This window comes from Leucoraja erinacea, chromosome 26 (genome assembly GCF_028641065.1).
Source record: "Leucoraja erinacea ecotype New England chromosome 26, Leri_hhj_1, whole genome shotgun sequence".
In the NCBI taxonomy this organism is placed as follows: domain Eukaryota; kingdom Metazoa; phylum Chordata; class Chondrichthyes; order Rajiformes; family Rajidae; genus Leucoraja; species Leucoraja erinaceus.
In genome coordinates this window covers 22,604,146-22,627,926 of record NC_073402.1, presented here as the reverse complement: position 1 = coordinate 22,627,926, position 23,781 = coordinate 22,604,146, and the positions used below count along the sequence as shown (strand labels likewise).

Genomic DNA, 23,781 nt, shown 5'->3' with positions numbered 1-23,781 from the left:
TTCAACCCTGACCTCAAGAGCAGTCTGTGTGAAGTTAACATGTTCTTCTTGTGATTGCATTGGTTTGGCTTCCAAGTGCTCCAGATTCCTCCAGCATTGCTAAAGCATACAGGTTGGTAGTTATTTGGCCACTGAAAATTGTCCATAGTATGTAGAGTTGTGGTAGAATCTGAGGGGAATTGATGAGAATGTGGGCACAAAAAAGGGATTAGTGCAATATTCATGTAAATGGGTTATCAAAGGTTAGCATAGACTCATTGGGCTGAAAGGCCCATTTCCATGCTGTATCTCTGACTAATGGTATAATTTAAATGACCTAATGAGCAAAACTTAATCTAACAATTTTGATTATTTTTTTCCACCGATACTAATTGTAGAGGTGGTGACCTTGACCTTGTAGAATTCTCCTATTCATGGGAAGTGCTGTAAAACTCAGTCCAATTGTCCCAGCTCAACGCACCTCATCTGTTCATTTAATTATTTATTTTTAAGGGCAAGCCTCCTTGTTCTGAAATACTCTACTCAATTAGTTTAGTGAACTGCTATTGATATGCGTGCTGCGCTTGCAATAATCACCCAAGCATTGAAAAACAAAATATATCATTAACAAATTAAACTTATTGATCTGTTGAGATTTACGTCATAAACTTAATTAGCATATTCTAAGCCATAATGTTTTGACCATTTTATTTTCTAGCTGTCTGTTTAATATATTTGAGTCCTGTTAAGATGCTGTTCATCTTTATTCCATCTCTCCCTCACAATTTAGTTTTCAGAGAGTAGTCACTAGTTCCATGCAATTATTAATTTTTTGATTACCTGATATAATTGAAAGTCTCTGATTCAGAGGTTCTGGGAGAAACCTTGTTACACAGAACTAAACGCTTGTAAAATCACCACCAACATTATTTATCGATTTTATAGCAATTGTTCAAGTTCAAGTTCAAGTTTGCGTTTATTGTCAGTTTGTGTTCACAATACATAACAAAATGTTAAAACCAAAAAAAATCAGGGACGTTGGAAATAGTTCCATAGATGCCTGGAACAACTATATAAAAGCAGTGTTTTTATCTGTGGTGAAAGATAACATCAACGGCTGTTTTCCCCTTCTACCTTACCATTTCCTCGGCACCAAGGAACAGCAATATTTGGCTGGAAAACCAGTAAGTTGTATTGCTGCTTGATACACCCACAATCTCAGTGATTGGATGCTCAGCCTGCTTGAAGTTGTTTACTGGTTAGATTTAATTTCTGTGAAATCACACTAATCAATTCCCAGTTCTACTTCAGTCCCAAACCTCCTCATTACCCTCACTGCAGAAATGGAGACTAATTAGACTTCATAGGAAAAGACAGGGAGCAAACAGGCCCTGAATTCACAACCGTAATACCTTCCACTCCAATGCAACAGACGGGTCTACCTGGATATCAATTTCTGAGATGAACACATTTACATGCACACCATAAGAAATCCAAATTCACGAATCTCCACTGCAGACTCACGTCCCCACTCCAACAATTTAAGCCCAATTGTTAACTTTAACCAATTAAGGTTCCATTAGTCTGCTCTCAGCCATTTTTTGAAATGAGCCCAGATTACAACAGCACATTTCATTATAACATGTTAATAAAAATTAAAATGCGACATCTAAAATTCAACCTTCCCAAAATATTTATTCCCTTGAACTTCTCATTTCATGCTGTTTTCTGTTGCTTAATTTTATTCTTCCAGCCATTTGATCAATGGTGCACTTACCTATTCTGTACCGAATTTGCTGCTGCGTGCATTGCAGCAACTGCTGTGTCCTGAGCCTTGCGGTTCATAGTTGGTGGCGGGCACATCCCTGAGGTCATTTGTGCTGATAGATTTGCTGTGTTCTGGGTCATGTTGCCCCCATATGGACGATTACCCATCGCTACAGGGCCTATTCTCCCAGGCGGCATTCCAGCATAAGGTGGTGCTGGACCCTGACCATGCATTTGGTTGCCAGCAGACATGGCATTCATGGTGCCTCCTAAGTTGTAGTTTGCACTGGACATTGCGTTATAGTTGGGTTGTCTGGGGTAGCCTCCTGTTTAAAAGAATTGTAGAACAAAATAAAATAAGTGCCCTTGTTCATCAGAAATAATAGAATATGTTGGAATTAATTAGGCATGAGCTAGAGAGAGAGAAATTGTTATTGTTTTAGCTCAATGAGCTTATATCTGTGCTTTGCTTTTACCAATAAAACTGAGCCAATGTCATCCAGCACATTTAATACAATCACAGCTGATTCTCTAATTTAAGTCCACTTAAGTCCTGATCCCATACCGCTTAATTAAAAAAAAAAAAAGATCACACACCATCTGAACAGACTTGAACTTGCGACCTTCTAGTTTAAAGCATACACTCTGCGATCTGAATTATCCAGTTTCAATTCAACCCTTCAAAGCTGATTTAAAGGACAAAATGTGATTCAACTGTTTGGTATTAGGGCAACAGAAACTCATGATAACTGAATTAGTCTTAGTCAATTAAATGACTACTTTTTGGCACCTGAGCTGCCAATAGCTATTCGTCATCTTGTAAATTCGAACAAATTCTTCCACACTATATCTCTAAACTCTAAAGCATCTCCAGAGATACTGCCTGTAGTTAAGTTACCCCAGCATTTTATGTCTGGAAATCTGTTGTCATTTCATCCCATTAATTTCTCCAATACTTTTTAAATCAATTATGATTTTATTAATTCCTTTAAAACTGTTGCTCACCACTAATTCTAGAAGGCTGCAAGTCTTTGTTTTTATAGCAAACATGCTGATATCTGAGAAAACAAGCAGCTCATCTATTAAGCACCTTTTCATCTTACAGTCCAAAGAGAATTGCATTAATTCACAATGTTTCAACAAGTTTCAACTCTACCATTCATATTTGTCGCACAAAACATGAAGCTCACCTTGAGGTGCGTACTGAGCACCTTGAGGTCCATAATTTCCAGAGTTATTCTGCTGATATGGGCTCATTGCAGCATGCATCTGGCTCCCAGATGACTGACGTGGGGACAGTGCTGACCCTGTTTGTGGGGAGTTGTATTGAGGCAGTTGGGGAGGTCTCTGCAAATAGCCTGTTAAGAAGTGAAAAGGAAGAATTATATCAAAACAGGATATAGGTGAATGCAGAGTCACATCTCACTGTGAAAGTTATGAGGAGCACCTTACCAACATTCCTAATTATTGTCAAGGCAGTAGTGTCAATATTTTGAACCACTGAGGTCCACATAGCTAAAGGCATGGCCACTGTATTACTTGGTAGGGAGTTCCAGTGATTGGATCCATTGATAATAAAGAAATGGTGATACATTTCTAAGTCATGACGATTTACAACTTAGGGGGAGGAGCTGCAGGCAGCTACAATCCAATATTGCTCCTTTGCCCTAAACAGTGGAAATCGTCAGTTTAGGTGGTTTTTAGTTTTAGAGATGCAGTGTGGAAACAAACCCTTTGGCCCACCAAGTCCATGCCAACCAGCGATCCCTGTACATTCTATCCTACAAACTGGGGACAATTTACAGAAGCCTGTTAACCTACAAACCTGCACGTCTTTGGAATGTGGGAGGAAATCTGACGACCTGGAGAAAACCTACGCGGTCATAGGGAGAACGCACAAATTCAGTATAGACAAACACCCGTAGTCAGAATTGAACCCAGGTCCCTGGCACTGTAAGGCAGAAACTCTACTGCTGCTCCACCGTGCCACCCTAAAGTGCTCCATTCTAGGTAGCATCCTGTGAATTTCTTCTCCATTCTTTCTAATGGAATACGTTATGGAATGGAATACGTTATGGAATGGAATACTTTATTGTCACATGTGACAAGGCACTGTGAAATTTGTTGCTTGCATAGAATGCTACCACTGCTGTTCTGCAGTGTAACAACCAGAAATGTACACAATACTCCAAGTGTAGCCCGACCAAAGCTTTGCCTAGCTGCAAAATATCCCAACTTTTGTCCCCAATGCCTTGGCCTATGAAGGCAATCATACCAAATGCCTTCTTCACTATCTCATCTACCTACGCCTGTTAAAAATAAATCCAGATAACAATATATTAAATTAAATTGCCCAATGTGATAGGTTTGAACATTTCCCGACTGTTAGCCCATATTTATAGATTAGTTTAACAATTAACATGCTATGCACCCATTCACACCCCACAAAGTTCTGAGTTTATTCAGAATGTGAACGAGTCTCATATCAGAAAGATTGCTAGTTCAGTGCCTGGTCAATAGTTAGTTAACTGAAGGTACACAAAAATGCTGGAGAAACTCAGCAGGTGCAGCAGCATCTATGGAACGAAGGAAATAGGCAATGCTTCGGGACAAAACCCTTCTTCAGACTGATGGGTGGTGGGGGGAGGCGGGGAGGGCCCTCGGCTCCTCCTCCTTTTTCCTTTCTTTTCCCCGCCTCCCCCCACCAGTCTGAAGAAGGGTTTCGGCCCGAAACGTTGCCTTTTTCCTTCGCTCCATAGATGCTGCTGCACCCGCTAAGTTTCTCCAGCATTTTTGTGTACCTTCGATTTTCCAGCATCTGCAGTTCCTTCTTAAACAGTTAGTTAACTGATCTCACTTGTTTAGGCATGGACTTTTGCACTTTTGAAAGGAATAATAAATAGTTGAGCATGCAGGGAAGAAGTCAGTGGAATTAAGTTTTTCGATTACACCAAAGAACTGCCAAAGACACGATAAGATGAATAGACTCCCGTATAGCAAGCATTGAGGCAACAATGATTGAAATTCTTACAACGAACAGGTATCAGAGAGCAACTGGTAGCTAAAACTGTACCATCCCACAAAAGTAAAAAAAAGAATTAGCCAGAAAAAGAAAATCCTTTCAGCCCTGAAATTTGTTAGTACACAATTTTCTTGCATCATCCAAGATGATACCTGTGGCATGCTCTACCAAGTGTATTTATTATTGGTTTTCACTCTCAGTGAATGAATTTACTCTGCTCACCTCGGTCCTGCCCCATCGCAGATGGATTCATGGTGGGGTGAAGAATTCCATCAGATTGTCCACTTGAAGGGCGGGGTGGCATCTGGTTACCTAGCGGGTAAAGAATTTGCATTGGTTGCTAACCAAACGAATGAGGTTTTGCACAGCATGCGATGGTAGCAAAATTGGGATTACTGGGAGAGACGGTTGAGAAGAATTTGAACTAAGAGTTGGCAGCAACATGCACACACAAACACACACATACCTGGTACAGCTGCTGGGGACAACGGCCCCGACCTGGACTGTGTTACACTAGCTGGCGATCCTACAGGTGAAGGAGATGGGCCACGGATTCCAGGCAGATGGGGGGAAGTATGAGGAGAGAAAGGTGACTGTGCAGGGTTACTTTGCTCTCCTTGACTGCTGGAGATTCCAGATGTACTCACACCTGGGCTCAGCGCTCCTTCTGTTCCGGTCGGCAAATCATCGATGGAACCAGACAGATCCTAAAAACCCATGGGCACAATCAGTTCACCTGCATTTATATCAGATTTTTCTCAAATAATAATTATAATCTTTGAATATTACTATGGCAATAATTGTTAGAAGTCAGAATGTGCATAATAGGATTTGTTACACAAAATGTAAACTAGTTTTCTTTATTGTTTGCAAGCAATAACCTGAATTTAACATATTTACTGCAACTCCTTTGTTCCATATTTTGTTCCCTGAACTCGTTTCTAATCAGCGACCTAACTGGCAAAAAAAATCTGCTGATCCCCAATATCCACGGCTTGTCCTGCTGCCAAAATCCTCGAAGCTGAAAGCATTGTTCCATATTCACACACTGAAAACCTTACAGCAATGATACCAAAACCAAGCACCAAAAAACAGCACCAAATTGTGCAAATTGTAATGACTGAAATCACAAAATATTTATTTGATTCCAAAATAAATCAGTGCATTACTTTGGGGGAGATGCTGATGCTCTGCAATTATCCAAAACGTTTTCAGTTAGCATTCAAACAGGCATGAGAAAATCTACAAACATTTTTTTTTAAAGAGTGGAGATGTGAAGGGGATAGGTGAGAAAGTAGTGGGAATTCAGTGAGTAAGGGGTTAGCTTTAGGAATGGTATGTTTAAAACATCACTGCTCAGCAGGGTAGATGTTCAGCATCCCACAAACTTTGAGGAAGTAATGGTTTTTGCAAAACCTTCAAACCCCACCTCTGGGGAAATATTGAAGTTAAGCTTTCACTTAAAAATACGTGGTGAAAGTTGGGGTGGGGTTGACAGGAGGACGAGTAGTTATGAATAATCCTGCCACGTTTTAAGTATAGCCCTGACTGGCACAGCTTGTCGGTCTGGGATTACCATCCTCTCAGGCATAATGACATCATCACATCACATTTAAATTACTGGAACTACTTTTTTCTTGGTCTTTGAAAATGTCTTCAAAGCATTTGACAACAATTGAATAATTAGCAGGACAGGACAAGGGCCAGAGTTAAACCTCCTGTGTACAGAAGTCATACTGCAATTACCATTTGTCAAAGACCTTGCATTGTTGTAACCAAACTTAATTGTCTTTTACAATTTCATTTTTGTTTGAGAATGTGAAAGCCCTAATATTTCACAGCATTTCATTAAATATAATTTGGACTATACACTTAACATACAGATTTTTTACTGCACCACAAACTCATTTCACCTGTACTCTCCCCAAAGGTCAATTAATCCACCTCTTAACCAGCTCACTATTCAGCTTCAAATCATAAACTCAGAGGAAGTTTTCTACACTAAAACTATCACACCATCTTCAAATCATTATATATAAATGTTGTTTCAGATGAAGCTATAACTGAGGAAAAATACCAGGCAGGCCTTCAACTGGCAAACTGCATCTCAGCAGCAGTTTAAATCGGATATAATAATGATGCAAGGAAGCTGCATCATTTTCACCACAGGGCACAAACTCACTTCTGGTCACATGAATACTCCCCACCCACCCACAGACCCCATTAAACAAGCAAAGACAATAATCACAAACAATCAAATATTAGGCTTCTGGAATTAACTTGGCCTGTTTTACACTAGACTGTCTGCTTTTTAACTATCTTACAAAATGGTGGTTAAAGAGAAAATGGCAGCCGCAAAACCTTGTCCTGTACGGAATGCTTAAAAAATCTGGCTTATTCTCGAGGCAAAAGCTAACAGATAGAACCAATACATAGGTTATGATGTATTATAAGTTAAAATTTAAACAGTTTGCTCTTAAGTCAGCTGCATGGCACAGAGATACACACACACAAGCTCATCAGCATTCCAGGTTTAATACTGCAATGTCATCCTACAAACACTACTGCCCTGTAGTATTATATAAAGCTGCTTTCATTATAAGCAACAAATTTAAATATTTGAGTTTGCATTAAATACAAATGTTGATTTTACTCATCTAGAATTTGTAATGTTAATGGTACCACATTGAAATTGAGGAGACAGAAAGCACCCAGGATATTTATGCTGACACCAGCAGGAAATTGCAGCAAGGGAATCCACTATTGACAAGATTTCACACATGCCATGAAGCACAATGTTATATAACTCCACAAAAAAAAGCCAAAGTAAACAATTCCCAGTCGTGGCCAATAGAAATTGCTATCGCATCCCGACCCCACATTGTTGACCTGCAGTGTGTGCGAGATTCAGTCTCTCGCTAACATGATTGCTCTCTCATCTTAAAAATGCTTATTACTCTGCCAACATTTACATTTGTAAACAATAACAATGTGAGTGGATTGGTTTGTCTCACACGCTTTCCATGTGCTTTCGATTTATTGCCCATCTGCCATTACCATCAAAATACTGGAAGCTATCCAAGTATTTCACACTGAATCTCACACTCCTGGCTGGCTCCCTAACAAAAGCCTTGAGCTTTCTTTTGAAATCCTGCCCAGTTTTATTTCAGGCTCTGACCTGATGAATGAGAGTTGAATACTCCAAGGAGTTTATTTATTCATTCATTTTTTTTAAGGATGCTATTGCCGATGGCTAGGCCAGCATTTATTGCCCATCAGATGGCCCTTCGTGGTAGTAGAAATTGTGGGTTTCAAAAGTGCTGTCAGAGCAGCTTTGGCAAGTAATCGCAAGAGACGTTGTTGATAGTGCACACTGTAGCCACAGTATGACAGTCATGGAGGGAAATGAATGTCAAAGATAGTGGATGTATTGCCAATCAAACAGGACGATTTGTCCTGCACAGATTCAAATTTCAGAACTGTTGATAGAGCTGCATTTAATCTGGGCTAGTATGGAATATACCATTAAATTCCCATTGCATGCCTTATAGATAGTGGAAAGGCTTTGGAATGCGAGACATGTTACTTAGCACAGGATACCTAGCTTTGCATATGTAGTGAATGTGCTCACTCACTGCCACCTCCTATACATTTAACCACTCTTGCCACGGTCCCTCTTTAGACAATGCTCCCCTCTGCCCAAACAACGTTGCCACGCAAATCAGAACACTTTCTACACCATCCCTCAAAATAATTCCTCTCAAAATAAAAATATTCTCTTCACCTGGAATAATCAAGCAATAACATCCCGACACACTCAAGTCTTAGACCACTCAACCCCCAAGAGTAAATGTGTAGGAAGCGCGGGCCTGGCGATCGTTTCTTCTGAACATCGGCGAGACCAAGCGCAGGCTTGACGATCGTTTCGCTGAACACCTCCGCTCAATCTGTCTTAACCTTCCCGATCTTCCGGTTGCTCAGCACTTAAACTCCCCCACCCATTCCCAATCTGACCTTTCGGTCCTGGGCCTCCTCCATTGTCAGAGTGAGGCCCAGCACAAATTGGAGGAACAGCACCTAATATTTTGCTTGGGTAGCTTACACCCCAGCGGTATGAACATTGACTTCTCTAACTTCAAATAGCCCTTGCTTTCCCTCTCCCCATCCCTTCCCCCTGCCCAGTTCTCCCACCAGTCTTACTGTCTCCGACTACATTCTATCTGTCCCGCCCACTCCCCTGACAGTCTGAAGAAGGGTCTCAACTGAAACGTCATCCATTCCTTCTCTCCAGAGATGCTGCCTATCCCACTGAGTTACGCCAGCATTTTGTACCTTAGATTTAAACCAGCATCTGCAGCTCTTTCCTACACATTAAATTTAAATGTTGACTCTCTCTCTCTCTCCAAAAGACATTGGAAAGTTTCCTTCTGATGGGCATTTTTTCCAGGTTTAGAGAAGCTGTAACCAAAACTGTGAGTAACAGAATGTTCATTCTCATTGAATGGCGGTGCTGGCCCGAAGAGCCGAATGGCCTAGTCCTGCACCTATTGTCATTCCAATGAAGGTAATCTCTGTAAACATCAGTTAGTCTTTAGTTTGAGATACAGGGTATAAACAGGCCCTTTGGCCCACCTAGTCTGTACTGACCAGCAATCGCCCCCTACACTAACACTATCCTACACACTCGGATCAATGTTACCAAAACCAATTAACCTACAAACCTGTACATTTTTAGCGTGAGGGAACAAACTGGAGCACCTGGAGAAAACCCACACGGTCACAGGGAGAATGTACAAATTCCGTACAGACAGCACCCGTAGTCAGGATCGAACCTAGTTCTCTGGCGCTGTAAGGCAGCAACTCTACAGCTGTACCACTGTGGCACCCCGAGTTAATGAGGGGCACTACGTATTGAACATGGTCAGACTGAAAACCATACGCAACATAGTTTATAGATCATAGTCCTTATTTATGACAACTAAATTAAATTGATGAAGACAAAGTGCTGGAATAACTCAGCAGCTCTGGAGGACAGGGATAGGTGATGCTTTTAGTTGGGCCCTTCATCAGCCTGAAGAAGAGTCCCAACCCAAAACATCACCAATCCACATGTTCCAGAAATGCTGCCTGACCCGCTGAGTTACCTCAGCACTTTGTCTTTAAATCGGCATCTGCGGTTCCTTGTTTCTACTTCGCTCTTACATATATATACACATACACACACACACACACATACACGTGTTGTTTGACTTGCTGAATATTTCTAATGTTTCCACTGATCCACATTTACAGTTTTTGCTTTGAGCGAGTAGTGATTCATCCTAACACTGAGACAATATTAAGGAAGTTGATGCCATAAGCTGTCTACTGGATCAATGACCAAAAATCCAGATAGAAGATATTTTTTGTCACAAACTGTAAATGATCCCAAACTCCATAAAGTGGTGGTCACCAAAACTTACAAATGAGGTAAAAGTAAATTAAAGGTAAAAAAGTAACACCAGAAAGCTTTGGGGTCAGCCCATTAATTGCTGCTTATTTCCTCTATTTCTTTAATTTGTTGCAGCTTCAGTTATTTCTGATCAATCTCAAACTCCTCCCAATTTCCACAACATCATCCACCCCATTAAAGGTCATGAGGCACCAGCGTTGACTTTTCACTGACGGAAGTTCAGTCCAACTAGTTGCAATCTCCCAAATCTCACTTCCTGAAAAAGACAAATCATTGAATGCAGGTGCAGACTGACGCAGTGCATTCAAATTCAAAGCTCACATTTAAATTCACAGCTCTCATGCCTTTATGGCCTGTTTCAATAGCAACAATTCTCATGTCATGCATATTATGAAGCCTTATTGAGGAGGAAGCGGACGGAAGTGTAAACTCTGAAGGTACCATCTCTGAACAATCTTATTAAATGGCACAGGTGGCTCCAGGCCCTTATTCAATTCATAAGTTGAATCCTTGACACCCATTTAGTTACTGACAAAGTTCCTGATCATTGTAATTAAGTGCAGAAATGAAATCACGATCTGTGAAGCTCAGTGATGCCGGCTTACCTTAATGATCTTCAAGGAACTAAGTCTTGAAGGATTATTCTCTTCAAAGCAAAGTAGAAGCAAGGAGGCAAAACGACACTTAGTTGAAAACATTTCAACTAATTTATTTCAATATAAATCGACGCGCTTGCTTACCCAAGACCTAACACTAACAAACTAAAGAAAGAACAAACCAATGTCTCCCATTCAACCTGAAATCTTATGACAGGTAAAAATCAATGAACAATGCTTATGACTACGGTGGCAGGTGGGGGTGGGGGGGGTCAGAGCTAGAGGAAACAAAATAAAGTTGTAAGAAAGAACTGCAGATGCTTGTTTAAATCGAAAGTAGCCACAAAATGCTGGAGTAACTCAGTGGGTGAGGCTGCATCTCTGGAGAGAAGGAATGGGCAAAGTTTCGGGTCGAGACCATTCAGCTTTAACGCATTAGCTACCCGATGACAGGGAAATGGTAACCTCTGCGGCACTTGGGGCTATTTAAAAGGATTATGATTGTTATGCTAATTATTTACTTTAACTCATAAAATACCAACACACAAGAGTTTCTGCCTCCACCACAATTAAAGCAATGGCTGTTCGCTCTGTCCCCAAAGCACAAGTGGCTGGAGAAGAATAGCTATTTAAAGAGCACTTGCTCGATAAGAACAATGGGAATATTTTTGACAGAAACAATGACTCTCTCCTCAGGATTCTGTCCATCAACAATCCATGAATAGAGCAAAATGTAGTTAGACACTGTGTAATGGGATTATTCAATTGTAAATTATACATCCACCGTGGCAGTATCAGTCAAGCAGGATGTTTACATTGGAATGATTTTAACCCTTAGTTAACTCCTGTTCCACTGCATTTGTTGCAACAACATGAATTGCTGAGCTAGGTATTATAACAATATCATCTACACGACAATACAGTCAGTAACCAAATTATACAGCAGTTGATGTTTTGTAAATGGGTCAGAACATTTAAATAAGAAATCAATGTGCACTTTGGAGAAAACAATCTAATTGGACCAAAGACTCTGGGAAATAAAAGGCATCATACCTCTACTGGATTCTTGGCAAAGAAACAAAAGTGTATAAACTTATTATTTCAGACCTCCAGAGAACCTATGTACTATCAGATTCAATCGAAGAAGGAATCTTATTGACCAACAAGGATGTTTCATGTCCATGTGTGAAAATGTGCATGCATTCTTTTCCATTCTGTAACGTGCTGAAGTTGATAAAAATATTTAGAATTTTATTTTTAAAACAGAAACAAGATAAGAAAAATAGTTAAAGAAAAATAACAAAACTCAAATTTGCAAAATACAACTGCCACTATATTTTAATCAGTTATCTGTGGTACTGTTACTAGAAATTAGGTTCTAATTGACTGATAATATACTTGTGAATAACCTGTCAGTCCAGTGCAGTACTGAGGGTGCTCTTCTGCCTTCTACATGAAATGTTAAAATGAGGTTCAATCTGCTCTTTTTTTTATAGATCCAATAAAAAAAACCAAAGGGTAAGATTGAATTATACATGCAGACAGCCTAACGACCACGAGTTGTTTCTTAGTCAATGAATGCTTACTTTAACCAAAATACAGCACAATTTAATAATGAAGAGGTTTCTAATTGTACGCAACATTCAATCAAGTTGTTATAAATACATAGTTTAATTTCCATTTACTAACATCACAAGTACAGGTAACTTAATTACCAAAGACCAGAATTTGTCTTTAACCATTATAAGAGCCGTCACAACAGTACTATTGTCAATTAGACTGAGTGGCCTCAAACTACGAGTCAACTTCATTCAATCTTAAACATGTAAACAAATAGTAATAGGTGTATGCTTCAGAATTATGGAAGTAAAGTAAGCTATGGAAAGAGGTTATGATCAAATCCCACTACTGCAAGTATTTTTATATTTCTTTATATAAAGATAATTTTTCCGGCAACTCTATGATGCACAGACGCTGATCTTAGTTCCTGTATATTTTTTGGAATGTTATGGAACAAAAAAAAGCCGACATTAACCACTAGAGCAAAAGCCACCATAAACCAGCTCAGTTTTCCTGCTGGCTGGACCTCAAGTTCAAACTGCCAAATCCACACTGGAAACCACCAGGCCACAAGAGAACAACGGGCCCATCCTCGGGTCTAGGTCTTACTTTTAAGCCCGACAACAGCTGCGTCTTTTATTCCACTATTAAGCCTTCTGTCATTTAATAAGATCATGCTGATATGACTGGAACCTACACTCTGCATTCCCACAGAAACACTTTCCCCATGGTTTTCTAAATTTCATCTACCACTAGCATGAAATTATTCAATGACTCTACTATCAACTCAGTTTGAAGAATGCTTGAAAGACTCGAAGCCAGAAGGATTTTTGCCTCATGAGTAAAGGACAATATATTTTTAAAACAGTGACTCTAGATCTAGATATTCCTGTAGGAAGCATCCACCATGCCATGAACTCTCAAGACCTTCATTAGTTCAATTAAGTCACCTCTCACCCGTCTTGAAAGGATGCAAAATAAGTTTGTTAGAATGCTCATGTCCCACAAAGGTTAAAATGTGAAAAATGATTATGGACGTTTGGGGCAAATGGAAGTTTAAAAAATTGATATATTTCTGCTGCCTAAAGGAATCAATGGATAGAGCAAAGAATTGGGCACAAATCAGCCATGCTTTAACAGAGGAACAGACTTCATGGGAGTGAATAAGCCTCCAACTCCTTTGTCTTTACGTAGTAAACTTTAGCAACTAAGCATCCACCCCTAGCTCTTTTCATCAATATTTTCACCTTCACAAAGCACATTTATGGTACATTTGCAAATATGCCCTAAAAAAAACCAGATTTACCCAACCACCTTGACCTGCCTGACAGTAACTAGCAGACACATCAATATTTTCATTAACTTAAATTAACCTTAAGTATTCAGCTTTGCCAAAGTCCTTATCCAAGGAGTCTCCAATTTCTTGGTCACTCAATGAAATTGAAATCATGATGCAGCTTTACAAGACTTCAGTTAGGCCACATTTGGAGTATTATGTGCGGTTCTGGTCGCCCCATTACAGAATGTAGAGGGTCTGGGAAGGGTGCAGAGGAGGTTTACCACAATAATCCCTGGATTAGGGGGTATTAGCTCCAGATAAATATTGGACAGGCTTGGACCTGAGAGATGTATATAAATTTATAAGAGGCACAAATAGTGTAAACAGTCAGAATCTTTTACCAGGATGGAAATATTAAATACTAGAGGGCATAGCTTTAAGGTAAGGACAAAGCTTAAAGGAGAAGGGCGGGGCAAGTATTTTTACACAGAGGGTAGCGAGTGCCTGGAATACACTGCCCGGGGTGGAGGTTGAAGCAGATATTAGTGGCAATTAAAAAACTTTTGAATATGCATATGGATATGCAGGGGATGGAGGAATATGGGTTATGTGCACGCAGATATGTGATGGTCTTGGCATCATGTTCTGCACAGACATTGTGGACCAAGGAGCCTATTCTTCCACTGTACTGTTCTATGAATTATCCTATGGCTTCTGTAAGATACATTGGTTCCAGAAATGCTAGAGCCTAGAGAGTACAGATGATGTAGATCTGAAATTAAAAGTTTTGCCCTCTTGCACTCTATTTCTCCACCCAAGATAGAATTAAAGGCAAATCATTTTGAACACCAATCATATGCAACATAATATTTTGATTTAACCCTGTAAAATGACAATGGTCTGCTGGTTAGATCCAACAATCACCCTTACAAGGGCAACATATTCTTCCTAAGACAAAGGGTCATTTTCCACCAATAGGTACATTGCACAAGGACTATAAAAACAGTATCCATCAACAACTAAATAATTTTATTACAGTATCTCAAAGCTTTAGTCAAAGCAAGTAGCAAACATCTAGATCTGTGATTACAAGACTTAAAGCATACTCCTAAACTTGAAAATAGTTTCGAAAATCGAACTCAAAAATTAGATATTTCAGAATCAGAATCAGAATCAATTTATTTGTCATTTGGACCCCTGGAGGTCCAAACGAAATGCCGTTTCTGCAGCCATACATAACACACAAATAGACCCCAGACACAACATAATTACATTTAACATAAACATCCATCACATAACTGTGATGGAGGCCAAATAAACGTATCTCTCCACTGCACTCTCCCCCCCCCCCGATGTCAGAGTCAAAGTCATAGCCCCCCGGCTGGCAATGGCGATTGTCCCGCGGCCATTAAAGCCACGCCGGGTGGTGCGAGGTCGCACACCGGGTCTTGGTGTTGGTGCCCCCGGTGTGCGCTCGCAGAGTCCGCGGCCATTCCAGCCGCGCGGGGCAGCGGTGTCAGGCCCCGCTCCAGGAGCTCTTCGACCCCACAACTCGGGCGGGAGAAGTCGCCGCCGCAGAAGCCCCGAAAAGCGGTCTCCCCCCAGGGAGCCGTGGGCTCGGCGCCGTCGTCCACAGACCTGTAGAGAGCCTCCGACTCTCCGGCAGCAGCAGCAGCAGCAGCAGCAACAGCACCAGCAGCAGCAGCAACAGCACCAGCAGCAGCAGCGCTCCTCCACCGCTCCGGACCCGGCCAGCTCCGCGACGGTGAGGTGAGTCGACACCTGAGTCCCCGGTCTCTTCCTGTTGGAGGCCGCTCCTCGTTACGGCCTCAACGACGACTGAGACCCGACGAGAAAAGGTCGGGTCTCAGTGCAGGAGAGATTCAAAAAGTTTTCCCCCCCCCCTCTCCCCCCCACACACACACCCCAACATAAAATAACAAACACTACATAAAAACACAGACAAAAAAAATAATAAAAACGCGGACAGGCTGCAGAGGCCGCTGCTGGCCAGAGCCGCGCCGCCTACCGGATAATTTTCCTCCCATGTCTTATCAACAGGTCTTATTTAGGAGGGCAATATGCACAATTGTATTGTTCTTGTAGGTTATTCCAAGTTACACTCATGGAAATCAAGCCACATGTTTTGAAATGAACCACTTGTAATTTCTTTGAGCAGCAAACTAAATTCCACCCCACCTTCTTATCGACATTCCCAAAACACTAAAGTTTCACAGGCTTATGTTTTCTTGTGGTCATTGTTTATGAATCATTCACAGACCTACATTTAAATCCAATGTATACGCATTCAACAGATTTGCACGGAGTTAGTGAACCAGTGCTGATTTTAAGGTCAAGTGCATGGGAAAATGGTACTACTATTTAGTTTCCCAATTTCACATCATCAAAACTAATGTTTGATCAGAAAATCCACAAAGATATTTTCACAAAGATTTTCATTTAGAACACAAGGAAATTCCTGGATTACTGGGGAGGGAGTTGTAGTCCTAGAAATTGGTCCATATGACAATTTCCATAATCCAAAGCAACGGCATCTCTGCATGTCTCAGGAAATAAGTTTTTTTCCCCACATTAACCTAAATTTATTCAGTATCGCAAATTTTGCGTAGTGATTTGTGAATTTACATAATATGGGGATCCCCTAGATAGGAAACATTGAAGGGGGAGTGTTAAAAAGCGAGAAGTCGCAAAAACCACAAATGGGTGATACTTCGCCCACAGAGGTAAGAATATGAAAACAAAGTCAAACAAGTCAAAGACATACAATTTATGATCAGAGCATACAAGAGACAAAGCAAGCATAACATTGTTCCATCTAAACACATTGATACAAACTTTGAAATTGGAAATGAAAGTAATATCTAGTCAGAAACAGGTTAAAACAAACCATATAATCCCTCACCACCCCATTTATTTTTACTCCAATTCTCCCATTTAAACCAGGCTACTCACCCTATTTAATGTTTGTGTGCGCAAGGTCAGATTAGGCCCCACTATTTTATGCAAGCCAATGTGGCATTTCCATGATAAAATGCTGGTGTCAACAATATACAGCAACCATGCAAAATGTATATAGCGCTTTCAGAATGTTGTTCAAGGTTTCCAAACATGCACAAAGTCAAGTAACCAATCCAACCTGTCTGTTGGTCAGCAACCTGACAGCAATAGGACAAACACGGGGCAAAAAAGTGTAGATTGGACACAATGAAAAGATTTGGCCAAAGTTGTTCAACCCATGACATTTGGGCCCATGTGGCTGTATTGCCAAGTATAAATGTTGACAACATTCTCTACTATTAAATTCAGCAGCTAAAGGCCTTCGAGAATGAAAAACAGGCGCTAAAACCCCATTTCCTCAAAGAAAGAAAGCTTGTTGCAACCCCAGTGAGGACTTGAAAAAAGCGCAAGAATTCTGAAATGCACTATTTGCTTCAATATAAAGCTACAACCAACCTTCACTGTCAAAAGTGGCAGAGGTTCCGAATGCAATGTACCCCGAGATCAGAACAAATAGATTTCTAACAAATTCATGGGCTAGCTTGTATAATCTCTACAAGCAAGTCACAACAGCCCATTATCTCATTGTTATTTTGATTTATCTGTGCTTATAGAAACTGAAAGCTGACAATTCTTATTGACTGAAACAGGTTTTAAATAATGAAAATTAACTGAATTTGTCTCCCTCCACTGGCGACACTTATCAAAGATAGTTAACCCTCGATCAACAAACAATCAATCCATGTTTTTAAATTTGAATCACAAATAAAATTACATGTCCAGAAAACCTTGCCCTCTGCTTGTTACAATCTGAAACCAGGAGAGGTATCAGAAGCCAGATCTACTGATTCATCTTTAATCAAGCCAGGTTGTGCTAATGATTAGCCATCAAATCCATGGAGAATTCAGCAAGTTGTAGAGGGAAGAGTCAGGAACTTCCTGTTTTGTACATTTGCACATCTGCGGCAGACATGGAAATCAGGAATACATTGTACCTTGATGGCAGTTCTACATTCATCACTGGCTAATCTTCCACAAAACCCAAAGCAATTATAAATGATATTACGGATCTGGCAATCTGCTCTAACTCAAGGTATCAAAATAATGGTGAAGTGCACAATCTCTCACTCCATCCCTGGAATCAAAGGTCAGTCACCTTTGGATTAACCCAACCTGAAGGGAAAGTAACACTTCGTATCTGGCCCGAGCAGTGCCCCACTCAGCATTTAACCACCAGGAAGTGTCTTTTTCTTTTTTAACTCTCCTTTATTTATACATGCTTTGACAAAAATGGATTTTTTTGTAATTAAAAAAATCAGTAACTATTTATATCCATTTCATTTGATTTAGATGTCTTTAACAACAGGCATTACAAAACATCACAAGCGGCTTTTGGCAGCATTCACTTCATAGGTGGATCAGTCTTGGATTCCATTACTTGAGAACTAGTCGCACCCCAAATCACTGCTTCTCGGATGAACAAAACAACAAAGCCACAAATACTTTTGAAATGTGTGAATGCACAACATTAGTCCTGCTACAGGAATAGTTCTGGGAGCAAATACAGGGCAGGCTGGGTCAAGCATGATCCAGTTGACCACATACCTGGAGGGAATGTTGGGACATTTATTCATTAGCAAGAAAGCGCAATATACCCACCAATTTTTTTGTTGCGCCGTGCTAATCTCTGCCGTTGTATAGCTGCATAAAACGTAACATTTATATAGTAGAAACACGACAATTAGCCTAGTACTCAACCTCCATTATCATTGTTAAATCTTTCCTCATCTAACACCATCTTTATAACCATCTTTATAATGCTTTATTTATTTTTCAATGGCTTCAATGCAGAAACAAAGAATGGTTACAGCATGAAAGGAGACCATTCTGCCAGTTGTACAGTGCTCTCCATGTTTGGGACAAAGACCCATCATTTATTTATTTGCCTCTGTACTCCACAATTTGAGATTTGTAATAGAAAAAAATCACATGTGGTTAAAGTGCACATTGTCAGATTTTAATGAAGTCCATCTTTATACATTTTGGTTCCATCATGTAGAAATTACAGCAATGTTTATACATAGTCCCATTTCAGGGCACCATAATGTTTGGGACACACCAGTGTAATGTAAATAAAAGTAGTCATGTTTAGTATTTTGTTGCATATCCTTTGCATACAATGACTGCTTGAAGTCTGCAATTCATGGACATCACCAGTTGCTCGATGTCTTCTCTGGTGATGCTCTGCCAGGCCTGTATTGCAGCCATCTTTGGCTTATGCTTGTTTTGGGGGCTTGTCCCCTTCAGTTTTCTCTTCGGCATATAAAAGGCATGTTCAATTGGGTTCAGATTGGGTGGTTGACTTGGCCACTCAAGAATTGACCACCTTTTAGCTTTGAAAAACTCCTTTGTTGCTTTAGCAGTATGTTTGGGATCATTGTCTTGCTGTAGAATAAACCACCGGCCAATGAGTTTTGAGGCATTTGTTTGTACTTGAGCAGATAGGATGTGGCTATACACTTCAGAATTCATTATGCTACTGCCATCAGCAGTTGTATCATCAATGAAGATAAGTGAGCCAGTACCTTCAGCAGCCATACATGCACACTCCATAACACCCCCACCATTGTGTTTCACAGATGAGGTGGTATGCTTTGGATCTTGGGCAGTTTCTTCTCTCCTCCATACTTTGCTCTTGCCATCACCCTGATATGTTAATCTTCGTCTCATCTGTCCACGAGACCGTTTTCCAGAACTGTGGTTGCTCATTGATGTACTTCTTGGCAAACTGTAACCTGGCCATTCTACTTTTTGTGGCTAACTAGCATTTTGCATCTTGCAGTGTAGGCTCCGTATTTTTGTTCATGAAGTCTTCTGCGGACAGTGGTCATTGACAAATCCACACCTGACTCCTCAAGAGCTTTTCTAATCTGTCGGTGTTTGGGGATTTTCCTTTACTATTGAGAGAATTATTCTGTCATCAGCTGAGGAGGTCTTCCTTGGCCTGCCAGTCCCTTTGCGATTAGTAAGCTCACCAGTGCTCTCTTTCTTCTAAAGGATGTTCCGAACAGTTGATTTTGGTAAACCTAAGGTTGGGCTGATGTCACAAACAGTTTTATTCTTGTTTCTCAGTCTCATAATGGCTTCTTTGACTTTCATTGGCACAACTTTGGTCCTCATGTTGATAAACAGTTTCCAAATGTGATGGAAAGACTGGAGGAAAGACTAGGTGCTGAGAGCTCTTTTACATGCATTAAGGAGGCAATTAAACACACCTGAGCAATTGCAAACACCCTTGAAGCCATGTGTATCAAACATTATGGTGCTCTGAAATGGGAGCGGCTATAATTTCGACATGGTGAAACCAAAATGTTAAAAAAAATAGCCTTTATTGTCTGACAATGTGCATTTTAACCACATGTGATTTTATCTATTAAAAATCTCAAATTGTGGAGTACACAGGCAAGTAAATGATGGGTATTTGTCCCAAACATTATGTAGGGCACTGTATACTGGAGAAATCTCTCCTCATATCCTTTCTGAATTTTCCATATTGATTTTAAATTCCTACATATGATCCTCTCAGAATCACCAGTGTTCCTACGAGTAGAGATGCATGGTGAACAGGAAGAAGCAAAACAATAAATATTGTAATGCTCCAGAGACAGGATGTCCTGCAACAACTAATGGCAGAATCTATTTAGTTAAGAAAGGATGCAATTACCCTGTAGTTATATACAGCTCTGGTTGCCAAATATAAGTAGGATGTTGAGGGGCAAATTTCACAGGTACTTTGCAGAGATGTGTAAACAGCAGGTTGTTATTGTCCAAACTGTACAAGGCATTCTGGAATCTGAGAAATTTTGGATATTGACAAACAGTGTATCCACCATCTCCAAAGCTTGGGGATTTGTTGGCTTTCAGTCCCATCAATTTCTCCATTTTGTTTCGGTAACTAATGTTACTTTCTTTGAGCTTTGCATTTATTCAAGACCTCCACCATTTTTAGGTGTTCTTTATTTTAAGGCGGTCGAATATAATTTCTCTGCCACTATTTCCCAAGAAATTATTCTGCTCCTGTCTGTAAAGGACCATATTGCCTTATGCAAAAAGAAAGACACTTGGATATCTAAAGAAATTCTTACAAATTGTTTGTGTATCTTGCACTGTTGTCCCTTTCTTCACCAATATCTTGGCTCGCCTTTGTAGAATGACATTTTCTAATCCTTGCGTCTAATGTTCTATCGGCCAATGTAACTTTGAGCACTGGAAGAATAGCCCAGCAAGAATAAACACTTCCAGGGAAGAAATGGTGAACTAGCAACATTTATTGAACATATCATTTTGTAATAGAACATTATAGTAAACCTTTGTTATAATGGATCATTGTGGGGGGGGGGGGGGGGGGGGGGGGAGAGAAGGGGGGCGGGAGGAAAAGAAGAGATGGTTCACTATTGCCAATTGTCTACTATAACCGAATTGTATAAATTGTTAGAAACAAACAACTGCAGTGCTGGTTAATACACAAAACGACACAAAGTGCTGGAGTAACTCAGCAGGGCAGGCCCGAAATGCTAGCCATCCATGTTCTCCAGAGATTCTGTCCTGCTGAGTAGCACTTTGCATCCTTTTGAATATTAACCTGCATCTGCAGTTGTTTCTGCAGCTGAACTTAGTTATGTAATAATTTGAAGGCAATATTTATTGTAATTACATTAATTCATTTAATTTTTATATTCTAGTGTTAAAGGATTCAAGTGAACTCCAAATTATCAGAGCGAGGGAAGCAGCTTTTGAACATTAAGGCAATGTGAAATCAGTTCTTCATAGGGATAAAAGGTTAACCACATACACAAGAATTCATGTATAGAATTACATTCAGATTTGTTCAATTCATTTATTCATATCCATCTAAAACCAGCATAGCAAATGGTCAGCAAACAGGATTTCTAAAATTGGAGAAAGGTTTATCCTAATAACATGGATTTTATTGGACTTTTTAAGCTTGGACTGGTAATATTATTTATTATTAGTTTAGCCAATCAGAGGTTTTATGTAGTTTAAAAAGGAGGAAATTGAGGTAACATGTAGAGCTTTATAAGTTTAATGATTTACCTACCAAAATATTATAGAGTTACTCCAATTTTTCCCATGTGAAACCAGACAACCACTATAGGGCATAGTCTTTTAAATGAATGGCAAAATAAAAAAGACATCAAGTTTAATGTAGGCTATCCACATCAGACATAGGAAACATTTATAGGAACTGTGAAGGAACAATGGGACTTTCCAGTTTCAAATAAAAAACCTGTATAACGTGTAGTAATAGATATAAACATATATCTTCCTGTTAATCAGGAGGGCTAATGGGATATTGTGTAGGTTGCCAAAGCAAAGGGACCGAGTATGCACCAGTTGCATGAGGCACTTGACTTTATTAAACATTGGGAATGTGTAAAAATTTCCAGTACTGGTGGACAGTACAATCTTAAAACCAGTCAAGAGTGAATCAAGAAATTCTGCTATACAAGTGTGCTGAAAATCGATTTCTCACTCCAAAATTGGAACACTGTATCTAATCCTGATCATATAATTTTAGCAAAGTGAAGATTCTGGAGAAAGGGCAATAACATTTTACTAGAACAGTTCCAGCCGTGAGGGATGTCAGTAATAAGGGTGCACTGCAAAATGCAACATAATTTGCTCCATAAAACAAAGAACCTTGAGAGAAGGTTAGACATGAAAAGATCATGACCTGTTTCAGAAGTGAATAGAGGGAAATAGATCCTCACAATGGACGATTCAAGAAGAGGTGAAAAGAAAGTGCGAAGCAAGGAGATAAGAATAGAAAAGATGTGAATTGTGAAGCAAGAAGGAGGAATATAAATGGAAGAAGACAGGAGAGGAGAGGGAGAAATAGCTTAAATCAAGATGGGGCACAGGGAATGGAAGGGCAAAAAAGGGGAGGGAGATGGGAAGGGGGGGCGGGGGTGCAGGTTAGTTACATAAAATTGGAGAATTATTTTGGTTGGTAGCTACCCATGGAGAATAGATATCATTGTTGGGCAAGGTCAAGAGCCAAGTCAAGAGCGGTTATTTGCCATATGCACACCAGGTATGACCCACAATTTGCTGCAGTTTAACAACACATAAGGCACCATTAAGGCAAAAATTAAAATCTTCCAACCATAAAATGGCGACGGCCGAGAAGAATGTTGGGAATAAGTCTGTGTATGGCACCAAATTAAAAATGCTGAGATAGCAATGCAGATTGGACATATTATAGAGTGAGTCTGGGTTTATTAACAAGGGGCGATTATGGAGTCAGATATTATCAAACAAGTTTCACTCATTATGCAGCTTTATTTCAGTGGAAAATGATTATAAATTTACAGCAAATGTGTTTTTTTTGCAGTTGAAAACAAGATATCGAACTGCATTATGGGCAAAGAACAAGGCTTGGCCGTATATGACCATGAAACATTTGTTGAAGTTAATCCTAATATGTCCCAGGGTGCTTGCTCACTCCAAACACCATAAAGGGCAAATTAATATATCAGGCCAGTGTTGGTAACTTGCATTTTTGCATTGCACAGAAAATAAAATTAACTCATCTGCAGTACACAGAGGCTAGATTGATTCACTGACTCTCACAAACGATCAAATCTGTCAGCGGATCTACGTGTTCAGTCAAGCGACCAGAGGAAGAGGAAGAGGAAAAAAAACGTCCAAAACAGCAGTTTGCCTTCTACAAAAACTGCAAACATCATTCAGTAAAACCCAATATGCAAATGAGAGAAGCAGGATTATGAGCAACATCTTAGTGTAGTTGGCTGCATGGATTCCAAAATATGTAATAGTGGGTTAACTTGATACATTGAAGAACTCAAATTTCCATTACTTTCTGCACTTCCACCACTCAACTTTACACAAAAATTATATAGAATTGAGAGTTAAAGGGAGAGCTCCCTCAAAGTGGCAACACAAGTAGATAGGGTAATAAAGATGGTGATGGCATTCTTCAATCAGGGCACTGAATATAAAAGTCAGGAAGTCATGTTATAGCTGTATAAAGCTTTGGTTGGACCCCTTTGGAGTATTGTATGCA

The 23,781-nt window shown here is 40.0% G+C and overlaps 1 protein-coding gene across 1 annotated transcript in view; it reads right to left on the bottom strand.

Moving 5' to 3' along the window:
- arid1ab (AT rich interactive domain 1Ab (SWI-like)) overlaps positions 1–23,781 on the bottom strand; it is an 86,191-nt gene that overhangs the window by 23,450 nt on the left and 38,960 nt on the right. Inside the window, exons 5-8 of the mRNA XM_055656404.1 lie at positions 5,235–5,475; positions 4,991–5,080; positions 2,937–3,104; positions 1,757–2,072 (exon numbers count right to left, since the gene is read on the bottom strand). Of these exons, the coding sequence (XP_055512379.1) occupies positions 1,757–2,072; positions 2,937–3,104; positions 4,991–5,080; positions 5,235–5,475 (815 nt within the window). The remainder of the gene's footprint in view (positions 1–1,756; positions 2,073–2,936; positions 3,105–4,990; positions 5,081–5,234; positions 5,476–23,781) is intronic.